Source organism: Geotrypetes seraphini, chromosome 15 (assembly GCF_902459505.1).
Source record: "Geotrypetes seraphini chromosome 15, aGeoSer1.1, whole genome shotgun sequence".
NCBI lineage: Eukaryota > Metazoa > Chordata > Amphibia > Gymnophiona > Dermophiidae > Geotrypetes > Geotrypetes seraphini.
Genome location: NC_047098.1, coordinates 17,633,935 through 17,654,431, shown reverse-complemented (window position 1 = coordinate 17,654,431; position 20,497 = coordinate 17,633,935). Strand labels below are relative to the sequence as shown.

The following is a 20,497-nucleotide window of genomic DNA, read 5'->3' as shown; positions in this document are numbered from 1 at the left end:
TTTCAAAAAGTATAAAGTATGATTTCAAATAAAAAAATCAAAATGATTTAAAAGTATAAATACAAAGAAAACAAACAAAATTTTAATTTTTTTTTTCAATTTAGTTGATTTGAAATTATGCCCAACACTGAATGCACATATAAAAATGTTGAGAGCGATTCTATAGCTACTTTCAATGATTTTAAAGTGGGCATTACTAAGGACAGAGTTGGATGGCATTTAGGGCTTGCATATTTTAAATATATATACACATACATATACACACACACACAATAAGGGAATATTCTAAGCTGTATCTTAATATAACAAATATTAAAAAATAATAGCACTTTTATATTTATATTATATTATTTATATTATATATATCATAAATAATATTTATATTAATATTATTTATAATATATAATCTATATCTATCTATATATATCTTTACATTGGCTTTTACATAGCCACGGTAGAGGTTTCTATTGCAGGCCAGTGAGGTAAATGCTCCAATGCTCATAGAATTCCAACGAATCTCAGAGCATTTACCTCGGCCTGTGGTAGAAATCGCTACCGTGGCTATGTAAAAGGAACTCTTAACAGTTGGCTGTTTATTTGAAGTGTATAAGTGTGTGTGTATGTGTGTGTGTATGTATGTATGTGTGTGTGTGTGTGTGTGTGTGTATGTATGTGTGTGTGTGTGTATATGTGTGTATATGTGTGTATATGTGTGTGTATGTGTGTGTGTGTGTATGTGTATGTGTGTGTATGCATGTGAGATAAAGTAACATTTTTGATATTTGATATGTACTGTATATTTATACCTGCTCCAGAGCAGATGCAAATATACACATTAAGTGACAATTTCGGAAGGGAAAATAGATGTGTTCATCTCAAAAACTTCCATTTATGTGGCCGGTTCTACAATTACCTTTGTAGCCACTCAACTGGCAGCAATTTTCAAACATAGAATAAGTTCTCTAGTTTCTTAGCAAGTTCAATAGATCCCTTTAAAATCATTGTAATAATGTGTTCAGGACATCCTAGATCTACAGTGAATTTAATCGGTAATGCTTGGACGATGGTGAAAACATTCGTTGCTGCTGACTACATGTTGATTATTGTTAAAATTTGCACTGTTAAGTTGTTCTAAAGCAGATGTGTAAAATGAAATGTCATTCCAGATTGTTTGATGTAGAAATATTGACCTTGCATGGAATTATCTTGATGTTATTCTTTGAAAGATTTAAAACTGTACAGTAGAAACCACAGCGCCGATAGGAGTGCGTAAAGTTAAATAAAAACTCAGAGGCCGGGGGAAGTGAGGAAGATAGAAGAACTCAATCAACATTTGATGTCTAACCATTAAATGATATTGCTGGATTTCCCCTGTGGTAAATTAAATATGATTATACTGAGCTCCCAAGGCCTGCAGTCTGTCTTAAAATAGCTCTCAAACCACCAACGTAATAATCTTTAAAGGTCATTTACAGCTTGCCCTCATTCAAAATAAATTACTTTAGTGAGGTTTAAAAGTTTAAATGATGGAATGATTAAATTATGATACATAGAATCCTTTAAAACTGCTTTTGGTTTGTGTTGTTTCATTTTTTTTTTTGTGGCGTTCGATTTATACTTACATGGCAATTCTTTGAATTGGCACCATAAATTAAGTGTCACAACAAACCACCATTAGCCCCAAGGTTTAGGCACCTAGGCCCTGATTCTATAAAGTCTGCCAAGCCCAAAGCACCTACACTAAAAGTGGGCGTGGCTAGGGGGGTGTATCATGGTAGTGCCTTGAGTTAAATAAAGCAACTCCCTTAAGCCACTCCCACTTATCTGTTAAAGATGAATAACAAATAGATTCACAAATCCTTCAAACTTGCAACTTAAGTTGCTCAGAGACCTGGAGGCCATTCCTGGAGAAAACTCCCCATATACAGCCTCTCCATCCAATCATGACGTATTCTCTGTATTAATGACCACATTCTTTACCTTTAGTGCCAAAAGTGCTAGACCTACTGTATAGTGTCACACTTATTTTGAAAAGAATAGTGCACTTGTCTCATTTAGAAGGTGCCGACGTGATAAATCACATTTTGCCCCTGCGTCAGGGACCCTCATAATACCAGCATGAAATAATTAGAAGAATGGACTTCAGTCTCTATGAAAGTAGTACAGGTTTCAAAAACGTACTTCAAAGGTCGCGGGGCACGACGAGATTTATCACGTCAGAATCTTCTAAATGAGACAAGTGCACTACTCTTTTCAAAATAAGTGCGACCCTATACAGTAGGTCTAGCACCTTTGGCACTTAAGGTAAAGAATGTGGTCATTAATACAGAGAATACGTCATGATTGGATGGAGAGGCTGTATATGGGGAGTTTTCCCCGGGAATGGCCTCCAGGTCTCTGAGCAACTTATGTTGCAAGCTTGAAGGATTTGTGAATCTAGTTGTTATTCATCATTAACAAAGAAGTGGTGAAATCCATTTGATTGTGTGTTCGGACACTTATTTTGGACGCCTAATGTTTGAAACTGTGCAATCCCCTCTTTTTGTATTTGACCATGTTTATGAGTTAGGCACCTCTTTGTGAATGAGGTGCTCTTAGGATCCAATATCAGCGCCTCACTTTCAGCAGAGTAAATCCTGGCATGAATATGGTGCACCTAAATCTTAGGCGCACTTTCTAATGTTGTGCTTGGCGCCACCTAAGTGTTCTGAAGCTTTATGGAAATGCACTTGGCGCTGCACTAATCAGTGCAAATAATGGCGACTATAGGCGGACAATCTTAATTACCCCATTCAACCAACGATGAAGATTCTCGGGGTAATACTAGACCAAGGGCTAACCATGAAAGACCATGTGGACTCCCTAATCAAAAAAGGATTTTTCATTCTCTGGAAACTTAGGTCCATTAGAGCATACTTCCACGCTCCAGCATTCAGAATTCTAGTACAATCCCTTATACTAAGCCACCTTGATTATTGCAACATTACCCATCTGACAATCTCCCAGAAGCAAATGCAAAGACTGCAACTGATACAAAACGCAGTAGTCAGGCTGATCTTCAGGCTGAAGAAGTCCGATCACATAACCCCTTCCTACCAACTCCTGCACTGGCTGCCAATGGAGGCACGCACAAAGTTCAAGTTGGGATGTCTCTGCTTCAAGGTATTATCTGGCTTAGCCCCTAAATACATAACAGACCTCTTCTCATTCCCATCCAACAGACATGAGAGAAGAACACACCTGAAGTTCGTCTCCCCACCGGCTAGAGGATGCACATATAAGAGATACCACCAACAACTTCTATCGTATCAAGCAGCCTTATGGGGCAAAGACTTAGAAAAACTAATTACTCACACAAATGACTATGGAGAATTTAGAAAACACCTAAAAACGTACCTGTTCTCGAAACACCTAGGTAACGAACCAGGACAATAGCCCCCTTCGCAATATCATTCCCAAAACTGAATTTGTAAACTGTTAACCCCCAATCACAAACTATGAATACCCCATTCAATTTATGGAATTTTTCCAATTCTTTGTAAGCACTTCAAGGCCCTGCAGCATACGAACTGTTGTTATTATCATTAATGTTCCCATTATCAGATGTACACTGCTACACTCTGTAATTCGCTGTATGTACAGTTTCTCTTTATTGTAAACCGCCTAGAAGTCGCAAGATTGTTGGCGGTATATAAGAATAAAGTTATTATTATTATTTGTAGAATCAGGGCCACAGTACCCAAGTCTACATACGGCACCGACTAGTGTTGCACTAAGCGCAATTCTAGAAAAGTTAGGCACATTTTATATTACGCTTACTCATCGCTAGGCGCCCTAACTTTAGGTACATCCTATTTAGGCCAGGGTTTGTTTGTTATTTTTTGCCTAACTACCTACACCTAAGTTAGATGCCTACCGATGCCTAAGTTCAAAACAGGCACCTTCATACCAAACATGCCCATGATCTGTCCCATAATCGAGCCCACTTGGTGGAGGTGTCATGGACTAGGCGCCGACTAAGTTACATAAGAACATAAGCATTGCCATACTGGAACAGACTGAAAGTCCATCAAGCCCCAGTATCCTGTTTCCAACAGTGGCTAATCCCGGTCCCAAGTACCTAGCTAGATCCCAAGTAGTAAAACAGATTGTATGCTGCTTATCCTAGGAATAAGCTGTGGATTTCCCAAAGCCATCTCAATAATGGCCTATGGACTTCTCCAACCCCTTTTTTTTAAATCCTGTTAAGCTAACTGATTTCGCCACATTCTCCAGCAACAAATTCCAGAGATCAATTAAACGTTGAGTGAAGACATATTTTATTCAGTTTGCTTTAAATCTACTGCTTAGTAACTTCATCGTATACACCCTAGTCCTAGTATTTTTGGAAAGAATGAACAAGCCATTCACACCTACCATTTCCACTCCACTCAGTATTTTATAGACCTCTAGGGTATCACCCCTGCCTAACATCCAATTATGAGGTTTAAAGTGCCAATTATCTGCGCTTATTTCATCTATTAATCAATAGTTACAGTGATGTAGGCAGATTTTATAGAATTAGGGTCACAGAACAGAGGCATAAGGTGGCTTTGGCACATCAAAATAAAAGGTGCTGCCACCTATAGAATATAAGTTGCATGTGTAGCATGGCAGGCACACTTAGAAGTATCCACTCATACCTGCCATTACATTAACATCAGTTTACTGAGCAATTTTCTATACTGCCAACTTTGGGGGGGGGGACAAGTCAAGGTGATGTCTTTCACTCTCTAGCCCAACTCATGAAGATATCAAAATGCATTATGTATTCAATGCCACATTAAAAAGATAAGTTTTAAGCAGCACTCTGAAATTCTGATAGGATAGCTCGCACTGGTCTGACTGGATGAATTATTCCAGAGATAGGGAGCAAAACAGAAGAAAGAATTATTTTGAGTGCATCGCTAGGTGAAACACCATGAGATGTACATGCTTTGTGCATCTCATGGGACATTTTTAGTAACTCAGATAGGTGTCTACAGCTGCTTCTCTACCTGTATGGCAGCAGCCAAAAAAAGTAAACAAGATGCTAGGAATTATTAGAAAAAGGATTTTAAACAAGACTAAGACTGCTATAACACCTCTGTATCGCTCAATGGTGCAAACTCACCTTGAATATTGCATTCAGTTCTGGTCTCCTTATCTCAAAAAAGATATAGCGGCACTAGGTTCAAAGAAGAGCAACCAAGATGATGGAACCGCTCTCGCGTGAGGAAAGACTAAAGAGGTGAGGGCTCTTCAGCTTGAATAAAAAGAGATGGCTAAGGAGAGATATGACTGAAGTCTACAAAATCCTGAGTGGAGTAGAATGGGTACATGTGAATCAATTTTTCACTGCATCAAGATTTATAAAGACTTTGGGGACACTCAAAGTTAGAGAGTAATACTTTTAAAACCAATAGAAGGAAATATTTTTTCACTCAGAGAATAGTTAAGCTCTGGAATGCGTTGCCAGAGGATGTGGTAAGAGTGGTTAATGTAGCCGGTTTTAAGAAAGGTTTGGACAAGTTGCTGGAGGAAAAGTCCATAAACTGCTGTTGAGACAGACATAGGAGAAGCCACTGCTTGCCCTGGATCGGTGCCATGGAATGCTGCTACTATTTGGGTTTTTGCCAGGTTCTTGTGACTTGGATTGGCCTCCTTGAAGATGGGATACTGGGCTAGATGGACCATGAAAAAAATTGACTGACTAGGCACTCAAGCATAAAAGTCCCTGTGGCTTTGTACTTTCTTTTTTTCAACTACATGGAGGGGGAGGGAAGACAGAAATTACATGATGTGCCAACTTATGAATACCGTGTTGTCTGCACATACCACTTCTTCAATGTAAACACACCCTTAGGAGCACTTCATTATAATGGAGATAAAAAGTACACTCTGACAGTCTGAGGAGAGTAATTTCAAGATAGTGGCTTACTTGGGTAAACTGGCCTATTTATCTGGGCAAATGGCTTTCAAACATATCCTCCCTGTGGCCAGTACAGTTTACCTCAATACAGGTGCTGAGCCAGTCAAGACAGATCCAGAGATCAAGGTAGACTCATGGGTAAAGTCAAAACACAGACCAATTTTGAGGTTATGTGTTCTACTCCTAGAAGTAAAAAGTGAGATATTTTGCCACATATCTATATAATAAAACCGTAGGCGGCGCATGCGCAGTCTTATCAGCGTGCTTCCGTGATCCGTATGTCCGTGGCCGCCAAGACTGCAGCATGCCCCGCGCTTACTACGGCCCCACGCGGCACTTCACTCCATTTTCGCCAGAGCGGTTTGCCCAGATAGGGGAAGCTGAACAGCTCACTCCCGCCTCTGCTCGACTTCCTGTTCACAACCCCCCCCCCCCCCCCAAACAACCGCATAGGAAAAACTCACTCCCTGCTCTCCTGTCACGGCGGTTTCTCCACATAGGGAAAAACTCAATCAATGCTTCCTCTACTCGGCTGAACTCGCCTGCTCCCAGTGGGCCAAGAGAGAGGGGGGAGTGGCTGCCGTGGTGATCTGGCCGACTCCCTGGTGACAGGAGCCGCGGCGGCACCTTTAAAGTGAAAAAATAACTGTGGCAAGGGAGCCGACCAACTGGCAGTTCAAGTTGGAGCTTCGGTCTGGCCTGCTCCCTGCCGTATTGTATTTTTTAGTTGAAAGAAGCGGCGGTGGCTCCTCTCACGATCCCCGCCTGGGTCAGACTTCCGACGCAGGTGGGGATCATGAGAGGAGCCACCGCCGCGTCTTTCAAATAAAAAAATACAATATGGCAAGGCGGGCAGGGAGCAGGCCAGACCAAAGCTCCAACTTGAACTGCCAGTTGGCCGGCTCCCTTGCCACAGTTATTTTTTCACTTTAAAGGTGCCGCCGCGGCTCCTGTCACCAGGGAGTCGGCCAGATCACCACGGCAGCCACTCCCCCCTCTCTCTTGGCCCACTGGGAGCAGGCGAGTGAAGCCCGGTACTTCCGGGTAGCTAAGGGGCGGAGCGCGGCGCGTGCTCAGGGTCCGGGTGGAGAAGCCGGTGCTACAGTCGCTTGCACACATTAGATCACTCCCAACCGTTCGAGGAGAACTGAGGGCTGGAAGAGTAGGTATGAGAAGGGGGTTGGGTTTGGGGGCTATAAAGGAATATGTGAGAGAAGGGAGCTGGGGATGAAAAAAGGATGAGATGGGAGAAGGGGGGCTACAAAAGGGGGCATGTGAGAGAAAGGGGCTGAAGACAGGAGCTGGAAGAATAAGTGAAGGGGGAATGAAGAGGGAGTTCTATGGAGGTGAAGGACAGAGAAAGGGGACAGATTTTTAAGTTGGTGAAAAAAGGTGGAAATAGGGAGGGTAAAAGGGGAAATGGGAGCCTGAATAGAGGGGGTAAGACATAAGAAGAATAGCCATACTGGATAAGACTAATCTATTCTAGCACCCGTTAATGTAAGGTGATGATGGACAGGGGGGATGTAAAACAAAGGGGCTGCTGCTGGATAAGGTGAGCAGTGATGGAGTGGTGGAGGACACAGGGGAGGTAAAAGGAAGGGATAATGGATGGGGAGCAGGCAAGGGGGTGGTTGTGGACAGCCAAGGAAACCTCCCCCCCCCAAAAAAAAAACACAGAAAGCGACTAAGGAGAGAGAAAAATAAATAAAGACAGACACACACACACATATATTCTAGCACCCGTTAATGTAACGGGCTATAAGACTAGTATAGGTTATAACAACCATTAGAAATTTTGGAAACCACGGTGTAGCGGGATTCATGTGAGAGGTTGCTTTGAACTGCCTATGTGGCTGTGCAGTGCTGCAATCGTACGGGTGTCTATGCCGTACATGCAGGCAGCTTGCACTGCTCCTTGTTCTGTGGTAGGGCAGAGAATGGGGAAGGGTAGAAACATAGAAACATAGAAAAAAGCGGCAGAAAAGGGCTATAGCCCACCAAGTCTGCCCATTCCATGTATCCCCCCCCTGAGTTTACTCACTTAAAGATCCCACGTGAGTATCCCATTTTCTCTTAAAATCCGTCACGCTGCTGGCCTTTATCACCTGGAGTGGGAGTCTGTTCCAATGATCCACAACTCTCTCGGTGAAGAAATACTTCCTGAAGTCGCCACGAAACTTCCCTCCCCTGATTTTCAGCGGATGCCCTCTGGTGGTCGAGGGTCCCATGAGCCGGAAGATATCATCTTCTGACTCGATGCGTCCCGTGATATACTTATACGTTTCAATCATAGGACAAGGACATTCAATCTTCTGGCTAGGCAATACCTGTCCTATGGTGAATGAATCTTTAACACTGTTCTTTTCTAAGCTGTAGAAGACAATCAGCATTAATTAGTGCTGTCAATCCAAGAAATAAATTTAGTAAAATCTGAAAAAACAATGAGACACAAGGCAAGGGTATAATTGCATCAATCAGTAGTGCACTAGAATTATATATGTTGCAGTCTTCCTGTCTGCAGTCCACCATATCAGCTAGGTTACCTATTATTAGTAGTCAGTTTTTGGTTTGCAGGGTTGTTATAGCAACACTGGGTCTCCTTAGAGTCCTTGTCAGGAAGCTTTTCGTCCTCATGTTTCTATGGTAAAATGCATAGTGAATTAGCTCAATGCACTTATTTAATGATTACAACTAAGAGAGACCGGGCTGGAAAGGGGTGCTTCTAGGTCAGGACTTTCTAAAATGGCTGCGAGATCCCAAAGATAGGTTTGGATTTTCAGCATCTCCCGAGATCAATTTGCACCTATTGGAGACTTAGTAAATGCAAATTACTCTCATGCATATTCATTCAGGAGATGCTGAAAATCTAACTGGCTGTACGATCCCCAGGATAGGCTTTGGAAGCCCAGTCCTAGATTGTTCCTTATAGCCCACAAATCCTTTCACACCGACCCCTCCCAAAGTCCGGCGAGACTTGTTCACAGGGAGAGACTTAGGGCACCGGCCCTGAGCTCATCCAGACCTGTTCCAAAAAGAATCTGCTTAAAAGTGGCCTTGGAGGCAGTGTCCCCAGCCCAAGGACAGATCCAAAGAGGCCGGCATGCAGACACCGCATGGGCAGTAAGAACTCTAATAAGATCAGAAAGGGCTTCCGCCGCATAATCCACCCTGTCCAGCATCAGCTGGGGACAGACATCCACTTCCGCAGAGGACACCCTGCGCAATCTTGTTAAACAGGCACGCACCACAAAGGAGGCTGCTACCGCTTTGAAGCCTGAAGAAGCCATTTCAAAAAGGTTTGTATTTTTTAATTTAATATAAATATCCACTGTGTGATCCTGGGAGTCCTTAAACACTATTCCTCCATCACTAGGGAGGTCTGTGCGCAGGGTATCCTGCGCCACAGCAGAGTCCAGCCCAAGAAGCTGTGGATGGGATGGAAAAAAAAGAGGACATGACCGAAAACTGTGTGACATGGAAAGAGGAGATTCCAATATTTTGCTCTTTCAGAACCCCAGCAATAAAATGATGGACAAAGCCATGCTTAAGAGGTCTGCTGACAGAGGGGTCCTCATCCAAATCCGAGCTCATAAGGCAACCGAGTTGACTAGTCCCAGCAAGGATATCAGCCAGATCCAAAATAAAAGCAGTGTCAGGAGACAAAGCGGCATAATATACATATGACATAATGCAATTGAGCTCTGCCATAGCTGGATAAGAGGGCTCCTGAAAAGGGACCTCTGCTATTGGTTTAGAAGAAACCGATGATCCCGCCAGCTGTGTCCAAAGAGCTGGATCCAAAGAATACTCTTTCCAGAAGAGAAAAAAAAAAAAAAATCCAGTGAAAATTCACCCCTTGTCCACTGCAGGGCCCTGCTCACACTGTGCCAAAAGCGTCCCCAGACTCGTAATGCAGGCAATTAGCGACAAACTCCAGAATGGCCTCTGGGGGAGATATTTTTTCTGAAATCATGGACTCAGGCCAGCTTCCCAGCCCTGGAGGACCTGAAGGAGGCGAAACCCTAGGCTCCTAAACCCTCCTCCAGCACACTGCGGAATGCGGTATATGGTCACCAATATGGTGCAATCAATGTCAATGCACACATTTGACAGATTATGGGCTGAGGAGTCCATCTCAAATGATTTTAATCAAATTGAGAGTTTTTAGGCAGAAACTTTGGAAAAAAAGCAGCAAAAATAAAATCTAAAAATTAAAAGTAGTGATTTGGGGTTTGGTAAGGTGGGAGACCTGAATCCTACCCTCAGAAACTCAAAAATTAGTTTTAGAGAATTTCACAGACCACCCCTAAAGTTCCCATAAGAAATAATGGAGATGTACTCACAGTGTCTAAAGTGCCTGCCTGTCAGTTCTTTCCACTGCAGCTGAATGGAGGAAAAGGATTTTCTACCTCAGAATGACTCCAAAATGACCAGACTTGAAGATCTTCAAACTGCCAGTCGGACGGACACCGATTGTAACCCACTGTTCCTCTCCATGCTACCGGGGGTAGGAAATGCAGCCTGCGCTCTGAAACCCAGAGGAGTTTTACTCAGGATGCATACAGCCTATGCTTAAACCCCTGACAAAGATCAGAGGGCAAGCAAGCTTCCAGGGGAATGGACACCGAGTCCAGGAAGGGTTGCCCACATCAGGCTGACTCCACTGAAGTTTCTCAGTGAAGAAGCAGTCTTGCTCTGCACTGCAAAGGGGTCTCAAGGCACTCAAGCCATTGAAAAGACAAACTTTAAGTAACAAAATAAGAAAAAGATGCACAGCAAATCCATACACGAGTCCAAAGTTGAAACAACCTATGCATGGGCACCCCACCGGTACCCAGGCCGTTTGTCAACTGAACAAAAATGGTATCTTGAATGGAATAATGAAGCTTCCATGATGTTGGGATTCGGTCATTGCAAAGCAGGGAGACTATATTGAAGGATTGTAAAGGAATACTTGAAAAAAATAAATAAATAAAACATGTAAATTTAAAAAAATAGTGTGCATTATTTATGAAATGACCCTCGTATTTACAACAAACTTAGCAGTGCTTACCAGTAAGTAGGAAATAAGGCCAGCGCTGGTCAGATTTCTATAGTCTGTGCCTCAATTATGAATAGACCAGATCAAGATTTTCATCATATATATCACTTCATACCATATGCCACAAATTTAGGATTACCAGACGTCCGGATCTAACCGGACAGGTCCTCTTTTTAAAGGACATGTCCGGGCAGCTTTTCAAAACCCGGCACTTTCTCTGGGTTTTGAAAAGCTTCCAGCTTGGAACCGTGTTGGGAGGGCACCTGCCCATGCGAGGATGCAACGTGGTGATGTCACGCGCATGCATGATGCCATCGCATTACACCTGCGCATTACACCTCCTGACCCGGCTCCGAGCATAAGAACAGGTTGAGGAGGGTGTGGCTTGGGCAGGATGGGGCGGGGACATGGGTCCAGATTTTACAGTACACTTCTCCCTTCCCATTCGCGGTTTCGGCAATCGTGATTTCACATATTCGCGATTTTTTGGGGAGGGGGAAAAAAGAAAAAAAACAAACATCGTTAAGTCTTCCCCCCGGCATCCCGGCCTTACCTGGTGGTCTAGCGGGCTTTCGGGGCAGGAGCGATCTTCCTACGCTCCTGCCCCGTGCAGATCGCCATTAGGAAACAGCTGTAGGGAATTCCCGTCGTAGTCTCGAGAGACTACGGGAACTCACAGCAGCCATTTCCTAATGGCGATCTGCACGGGGCATGAGCATAGGAAGATCGCTCCTGCCCCGAAAGCCCGCTAGACCACCAGGTAAGGCCGGGGAGGCGGGGGTGGGTCAGAGCCGGATATTCGCCGTTTTTTGCCATTCACGGTCCGGCTCTGCCCCTATCCCCCGCGAATCCGGAGGGAGAAGTGTAGTAAAATCTGGGAACCTTACACAAGTTTTTCTTGTCGGGCAGACCAGATAAGTAAACACAGGTCTTTATCTCCATCATTTACTTTGCTCTTATATTCAAAAACAACATCACTTAAACAGACTGCCACAGAAGGGAGAATTACTTAAAAAGTGGTTTAATTGGCATTCCCACATTTTAAATGATTGTCATGCTAAGCCAAAAGGAAAAAAATTCTTGCATCGCAAATACTGCAGTGTTAAAATAATATGAATGATATACATATTATATATATATATAGGGATTTTTATGGCTTTTCTCACAAAAGCACAATATAAATACAGAAAGTCATTTTTTTTTTAAACTCTTTTCCTCTGTCGTAATAAAAATACATTTCTTTTTTTTGTTTTTTACATATGACAAAAGTAAAACTAGTGCAATAAGTCCATTATGGTGGCCTCGGGCTATCACTTTGGTGGCATTTCATATTTAAAAACCACACTGAACAGCTTGCCGCCAAGCCTGTCAGCCAGCCACGAGTTCTTGATGACAGCCAGCTTGAGGCTCTCACACTGCAGGACAGCATAGTAGTTGGTGTGGATGGCACGACCCATGCCCTCGATGATCACCAGGTCTGTGTTCCGCTCTCTCACTAGGGTGGCGAGGCTTTTGTCCAGGCGGCTGCGAGGTGAACACAGAGACAAGGTTTAGAATCGGAGAAAGATCTATGAAAAACAGTGGGCCCGATATTCAGACCGCGGGAGGCAGCCCGGCCATCTCCTGTGGAGGCGAAACCAGGAAATTCAATGCTGGGCTGTATCTAGTGACTGGCATTGAATTTCTGTGAAGTTTTTTTGGGCCCCTAGAAACAAAAACTGAAGAATCTGTCCCCTCTCAGTTTTTCTGAATGACCTCTTGTTTTTGTTGTCCCCGCTAGTCTGAAGAATCTGTCCCTCTCCACCTTCTCTATGCCTTTCATGATTTTATACGTCTGTATCATGTCTCCTTACCCTGGAAAAGCGGAGACTGAGAGGAGACATGATACAGACGTATAAAATCATGAAAGGCATAGAGAAGGTGGAGAGGGACAGATTCTTCAGACTAGCGGGGACAACAAAAACAAGAGGTCATTCAGAAAAACTGAGAGGGGACAGATTCAAAATGAATGCAAAGAAGTTTTTCTTCACTCAGAGGGTGGTGGACACCTGGAACACGCTTCCAAATGAGGTAATAGGACAGAGTACAATACTGGGTTTCAAAAAGGGACTGGATGACTTCCTGGAAGCGAAGGGGATTGCAGGGTATAGATAGAATGTTACTCTACAGGTCATAAGCGAAAAGCGTATGTGAGTTTTAGGGTAGGAGCACTATCAGGTCCTGGACCTGAGGGGCCGCCGCGCGAGCGGACTGCCGGGCACGATGGACCTCCGGTCTGACCCGACAGAGGCAATTCTTATGTTCTTATGTAAAACAGTGGGCCCGATATTCAGACCGCGGGAGGCAGCCCGGCCTTCTCCTGTGGTAGGAGGCGAAACCAGGAAATTCAGTGCTGGGCTGTATCTAGTGACTGGCATTGAATTTCTGGGAAGTTTTTTTGGGCCCCTAGAAACAAAACCGGTTATGCTGATATTTGTCAGCTGGTTAGCTAAGTTATAGTGGTGAAAGACAGACCTGCTACTTATGCGGTTCTATTTAACCACTAAGCCAGTCAGCCAGTGAATATCTGTGCTAAATGGCCATGTTGTGTGACATAGCTGGTGATCAGGTTAGCCACAAAACACTAATATTCAGTGGCCATCTCATGCTGAATTTATTTATTTTAAAAATTTAGAGCCCGCTTAAAACCTAAGCAAGTTCCAAATATATATACATAAAATCAACATAAAAACATTTATTACACTAAACAGTAAAACAAGCCACCAGCCAAGAATCATTCCTGACCAGTTAAACAGCACTGAATATTGAGCGGAGTCTATTTTCCTATTCTGAATTCCAATTTGCTAGCTATCGTTCATTAGCTCCTGGAGATCCTCAGTGGTACAGAAAAACACAGGCAAAGCCAGAGATCAAAGGATAAGAGCCCTTTCTCCCCAGCCCCCCGGACCGATGCAATTTTACCCCCACCATGGCAGTATCTGCAGCCTTTGCCTCTAGATACAGAATTGCAGTCCATATGACCAAAGATATTTTAATACAATTTCTTGATTTTTATAAAGATTTATATTCTTCTGAATCTTATGAAAATAAAGAACAAGAGGGATTAAATTTCTTAAACTCATTTATTGGACCAAATGTTCCGGATCATATAAAACGAAGCTTAGAAGATCCTATATCTTTAAAAGAAATAGAATCAGCATTGAAGTCTCTTAGAGTTGGATCCGCTCCGGGTGGTGATGGTTATACTGTTGAATTCTATAAAACATTTCAAAATATCATCTTACCATATTTATTAAATTTGTATCAATACCAAATAAATAATGGGAATATATCAGGTACTATGGCTGATTCGGTAATTATTGTCTTACCAAAACCAAACAGGGATTCTACCTTGGTTTCAAATTACAGGCCAATATCTTTATTAAATGTAGATGGTAAGTTGCTTGCTAAAGTATTAGCAATAAGATTGGCAAAAGCTCTTCCTTTTATTATTGATGTACACCAAACAGGATTTATTGCTAAAAGACACTCATCAAACAATACTAGATTAGCATTTCACTCTTTAAATTTAGTGAAAAATTTGAATGATCCAGCTTTTATGCTATCTTTAGATGCAGAAAAAGCATTTGATAGAGTGGAATGGAGTTATATGTATCAAGCTCTGGAATGGTTTGGAATAGGCCCCGGTTTTATTAAAATGATTCAGACTTTGTATAGCTCTCCTGGTGCAAGATTATACATTAATAACAATTTATCAGATAGATTTAACTTGCGTAGGGGAGTTAGACAAGGATGTCCTTTGTCCCCCTTACTTTTTGATATTGTTTTAGAACCCTTATTAATTGCAATTAATCAAACTAAGGAGATAAAGGGAATCCCATTTTCTTACTGGGAATTTAAACTTTCTGCATATGCAGATGATATATTATTATATTTAAGAGAACCGGAAAATACTGTTCCAAGTTTACTTAATCTTCTAGAGAAATTTGGGAAATTTTCTGGATATAAAATTAATTGGAGTAAATCGGAAATTCTTCCAATTAATGTTCACTGTATCAAAGGCTTATTTGATTCATATTCATTTATTTGGAAAGAAGAAGGATTAAAATATTTAGGAATTATTATCAAAAATACAACTGAAGATACAGTCAAAGAAAATGAAAAACTTTTATTAAAAAAAATAACAGAAATGTGTGAGCAATGGAATCCTTTACATCTTTCTTGGTGGGGAAGAGTCCAAACAATTAAAATGATGATTTTGCCTGTAGTTTGTTATCAAATGAGTATGATACCAATATTTTTTCAGGGGTCATTCTATAAAAAGTTAAATAATATTCTTACAAACTTTGTTTGGTTTGGGAAAAGACCCAGAATTGCTTTAGTATCTTTACAAAGACCAATTGTGGAGGGAAGGGTAAATTTTCCAAATTTTTATAGGTACCATCAAGCCTATATTCTAAGACAGGGTATGTAATGGATCCTCCCAGATCTCATGGAGAATGTACTAGATTGGCTATATCTAGAATGGCGGCTCCTGTTCCCACTACATTTAGAACATCTAATTAGTATAAACATGCCAAGACGATATAAGGATAACAGAATTCTATTGGATACTTGGAAGACATTAAGATATATTACTAATCTATCACCAGAACCAATTGCTAAATCATTAAATCAATCAATTTGGGTAAACTCCAGGATCAAGATTGGCGGATACAAAATCGTCTGGAAACAATGGATAATTGCAGGTATACGAACATTGAATGATGTTATTTCAGAAGGAACAATGCTTAGTTTTTCACAATTGCAACATAAATTTGGATTAAATAAAACCCAATATTTTAAATGGTTGCAATTGAAGCAAGCTATTCAGGCAGGGTTCCCTGAATGGAAAGTGCTTAATACTCAATATAGTATGCAGGTTCTATGTTTCCAGGCGGATTTCTTGGGTCACCAAGCCGCAAAATGGTACAAATTGTTAAATGGATTTTTAAATAAAAAAAAGAAAACTGGACTTAGGGATATTTGGAGTATTGAGATTGGTCAGACAATATCTGAGTCTCAATGGCCACGATTTTGGTCCTGGAGATTAAGATCTACAAAGTCAGCATCTATGAGTCAAACTTGGATGTTTTTGTTACATAGAGTTTTATGGACCCCTACGCGCTTACAAAAGATAGATAGTACTAGATCTAATAGATGCTGGCATTGCAGAATAAAAGTTGGGACTTTAGACCACTTAATTTTTTTTTGTCCCTGTGTAAATGCATTTTGGAAACTAATTTGGCCCCAAATTAATGAATTACTAGAAAATCATGTAGGACTCTCATATGATACTATACTATTTGGTACAGCAATGAGAACTCAGAGTCCGATTACAGCAAACAATAACAAACTATTATTAATATTGACAGGGGTCGCCATGCAACAAATAACTCAAAATTGGAAGGATTATACCAAATTAAACTATACATTTTGGTGGAATTCAGTCTGTCATATATACAAAATGGAAAAAACAATAGCATTACAACAGGGAAATATTCATAATTTTAAGAAAATTTGGGAACCATTGATTCGTTATTCCAATGATCAGATTTCATAGCACATAAGTAATGATTATATAAGAATGGGGAGGGGAGGGGAGGGGAATGAATATTATATGGATTTAAGAAATGAAAAAAAGGGGGAGGGTTATATTTTATGTGATAAGATGAATTATTTGTAATCACAATTTTTCATGTGTTAATTGAAGTATTATGTACAATTAAATTATTGTAAGAATGAAAAATTTATAAATAAAATATTTAAAAGAAAGAAAAAAAAAAGAAAGTGAATTAGTCTGAGTACAACTTCGTAAAGTGTAGATTATACTTTAATACAATTTACAAAGAAAAGTTAAAAACTAAGAAAAATTGACTAAGTCGCTCAAGTCCTCAACCTAGGATTCCAAGATTACACATAGACGAAAAATAAAGGGAAAAATACTACAAGGGTCACTTTATATACCAACCCCACAGCTAATAAATCATACAACATATCTCAAAAATAGTTGTGAATTAACCATAGAAACAAGTGGAACTTTTAAAACAGAGAAAAAGTCTCAGAACCCCTTGAGGGAGGAAATCCTCCTCTAACTGGAGAGGGCAGTTTGTTTCATAGGCATAAAAACCTTCAATTTTAATATTCTAAATCAAACAAGTCACGTTTAAACATTCCATGTTAAATGGATTATTCAGAACAAAAACTTATCTTTTCAACATGTATGGCAGCGACAGGAACTCTTAGCCCAACTGACGATGGCCAGCGTTTCGCCGAATGGCTGCGTCAGGGAATTTAGGGACTGGATTTTTAACGGCACTGGGCACCTGACGGGGGTTCTGAGGCTTTTCCTCCGCTTAATATAAAAGTTTTAGTTGTTTCTTTTGTTAATTCACAGCTATTTGGGGGATTTGCTGTAACCTTGAATAGCACCACAATTCACATATAACTTACCTCAGGTTCATTACTCAGTGTCAACAATCAGTCGTACTACAATGAATTGCAAAACTGAACAAATTCCTCAGGCAAGATTATGATCAAGAGCTCATAAAAAAATCAGGGTCTTTGACCATTTGCTCCCTGCAAATTCCAGTCATCACCGAGTCTTCTTCCTCCCTTTCCCTTCATCCTTACCTTAAATCTAGGCAAGGGGAACTGCAACCAGTCTGTACCAAGGTAAGTTTATCCTCCTGAAGTGCAAACCTGAGAAGAGAGGGCTTCATTCAAAACAATTTTTTTTTTTTTTTATAATTCTTTATTCATTTTTAAACTTTCAACAAGTGCACAATATAAGTAATACATAGATTTACTAACATCACTTGATAAATCTATCAAGATCATAACAAAGGTATATATATCTAAACCCTTCTTCCCCCCTCCCTTTCCATACAATTATTTAATTGAATCAATCTTTGTCATATTTCTTTTTTACATTTTTATTTATTTATTTTTTTTTCATTTATATAAACCCTCCCCTTTCCCTTCCAATCATAAATAATGTTAAGAAAATGGTGTTTATTCATTACAAAACAATGTCAATGGCCCCCATATTTCATTAAACCTTTTATAATTTCCATTTTGTATTGCTATTGAACGTTCCATTCTATATATGTGACATAGTGAATTCCACCAGAAATTAAAATTAAGTCTTGTGTGATCTTTCCAATTTGTAGTAATATATTGCATGGCAACTCCTGTCACAATCAATAAAAGTTTGTTATTACTTGCCGATATCTGACTCTTTTTCCTCATAGATATGCCAAATATCACAGTATCATAAGTTAATGCTACAGGATTATCTAATAAAGAATTTATTTGATCCCAGATCAAATTCCAAAAGGCTAATATATAGGGACAGAAAAATAAAAGATGATCCAAAGTCCCTACTTCAAGCTTACATCTATTAGACATTGAACTATTTAATTTTTGTAATCTAACAGGGGTCCAAAATGCTCTATGCAAAAGAAAAAACCAAGTTTGTCTCATAGATGCTGACAGTGTACATCTTATTCTCCAAGACCAAATTTGTGGCCATTGAGATGCCAAAATTTGATGATTAATCTCAATGCTCCAAATATCCCTAAGACCATTTTTAGGTTTTTTATTAACCAATTCACTAATAACTTTATACCACTGTGCGGCCTGGTGACCCAGAAAATCTGCCTGGAAGCATAAAAATTCCATGCTGTATTGAAAATTTAAAGTTTTCCATTCAGGGAACCCTGCCTGAATGGCCTGCTTCAATTGCAACCATTTATAAAATTGTGATTTATTCAGTCCAAATTTATTTTGCAATTGTGTAAACTCAAGCATGTTTCCATTTTAATGAAAAACTGTACACAACAGGTGCAAATACAATAGATCTTTTTATGTGGACTGGGATTTAAAGATCTCTGTGGTAAAGTCAAGTCCTTACCAATAAAAAGGTTTCATGTGAGAAGTTACCCACTTGTATTACTAGCTATATCCTGCATGTTGATGGAGAACTAGAAGATTAAATAGCTCTCCAAAAGCTTAAAGAATAGTTAAGCCCTGGAAAATGTTGCCAGATGATGTGACTAAAGTGGTTAACGTAGCTGGATTTAAAAGAGGTTTGGACATTTTCTAAAATTCCCCTGCTGTGTAGCTATTGTCCTTTCCATTTTATAAATGTGACATAAAGAGTTCCACCAGAAACTGTAATTAAGTCTCTTCCAGTTTTTCTAATTACTCGTAATCTGTTGTATGGCAACCCCTGTCATAATAAATAAAAGCCATTAGCAAAATATTGCAATGATTGAATATTATTTTTCCCCTTAAACTGCACATCCAGGATGGGTGGGAAGGGGTTTTTGATTTGACTATTAGATAAGGTATTTAGGAATGGGGTTTATGATAGGTTTCTTGAATTTAAAGTATGTATTTGATTAGGGGGAGGGGGATAATTTCCGATATGGATTTTAACAGCATATTGTGTTGTAATTGAGTTCTAAATGCTATACATACTGTCACACTTATTGTAAGTTTTTAAAAATGAATAAAGAATTTGAAAAAAAAAAAAAAAGCACAAGTAATAAATAAAAGAATATCTTGCTTAATAATGGCAGTTACCTACTGCTAGATCAGATTCATAAGGGAATACACTTATACATGTGCTCTGTAAAGTTCTATTAGTAGACCTCAGTAATGTATGGAAAGATCCAAAAACACAATACAAAGGGCTAGATCAGGGGTAGTCAATTTCAGTCCTCGAGAGCCGGAGCCAGGTCATGTTTTCAGGATATCCACAATAAATATGCATGAGATAGATTTGCATCTCAAGGAGGCAGTGCATGCAAATCCATCTCATACATATTCATGTTGGAGATCCTGAAAACCTGACCTGGCTCCGGCTCTCGAGAACTGGAATTGCCTACCCCTGGGCTAGATTCACTAAGGACACTGATCGTGTCCCGACCACTTTGCGACCCCAACCCAATTCACTAACCTTCTGGCCAATCCTGTCCAAACCCGATCCGATCCGTGCATGCAAATGAGGGAAATGGCATGCAAATGTAGTAAGGCAGCGATTCACTAAACCAGTGGTTCCCAACCCTGTCCTGGAGGAACACCAGGCCAATTGGGTTTTCAGGCTAGCCCTAATGAATATGCATGAAGCAAATTTGCATGCCTATCACTTCCATCATATGCAAATCTCTCTCATGCATATTCATTAGGGCTAGCCTGAAAACCCGATTGGCCTGGTGTTCCTCCAGGACAGGGTTGGGAATCACTGCACTAAACAATTTAAGGAACACCGACTGGGCTGGATGATCAAAATAGAAGCAACTGTTGAAGACCAGTCGCTCACGTCTTTTCCTGCTCTCTGCCGCTCTGCCCCGAAAGGAATCAGCGCCTCGACTCTCCTGCTCTCCTGCTCTCTACCACCCTTCTCCGCAGTGCGAGCCTGTGGTTTTAACGGGGTTTCACTACAGGGAAGGATGGCA

General features: G+C 40.6%; 1 protein-coding gene across 9 annotated transcripts in view; it reads right to left on the bottom strand.

Annotated features, from left to right (window-relative positions):
• Positions 1 to 11,999: 11,999 nt before the first annotated feature.
• The window catches only part of PANK4 (pantothenate kinase 4 (inactive)), a 78,323-nt gene continuing 69,825 nt past the window's right edge, over positions 12,000 to 20,497 (bottom strand). For 4 of the 9 annotated variants that reach the window (XM_033921982.1, XM_033921983.1, XM_033921984.1 and 1 more), the window contains 2 exons: positions 17,667 to 17,735; positions 12,000 to 12,518 (listed from right to left, as the gene is read on the bottom strand). In XM_033921982.1, the coding sequence (XP_033777873.1) occupies positions 12,305 to 12,518; positions 17,667 to 17,735 (283 nt within the window). In that variant the 3' untranslated portion in view covers positions 12,000 to 12,304. Of the gene's footprint in view, positions 12,519 to 17,666; positions 17,736 to 20,497 lie in introns of those variants that run through there. The other 5 variants (XM_033921986.1, XM_033921987.1, XM_033921990.1 and 2 more) reach the window with 3 other exon arrangements.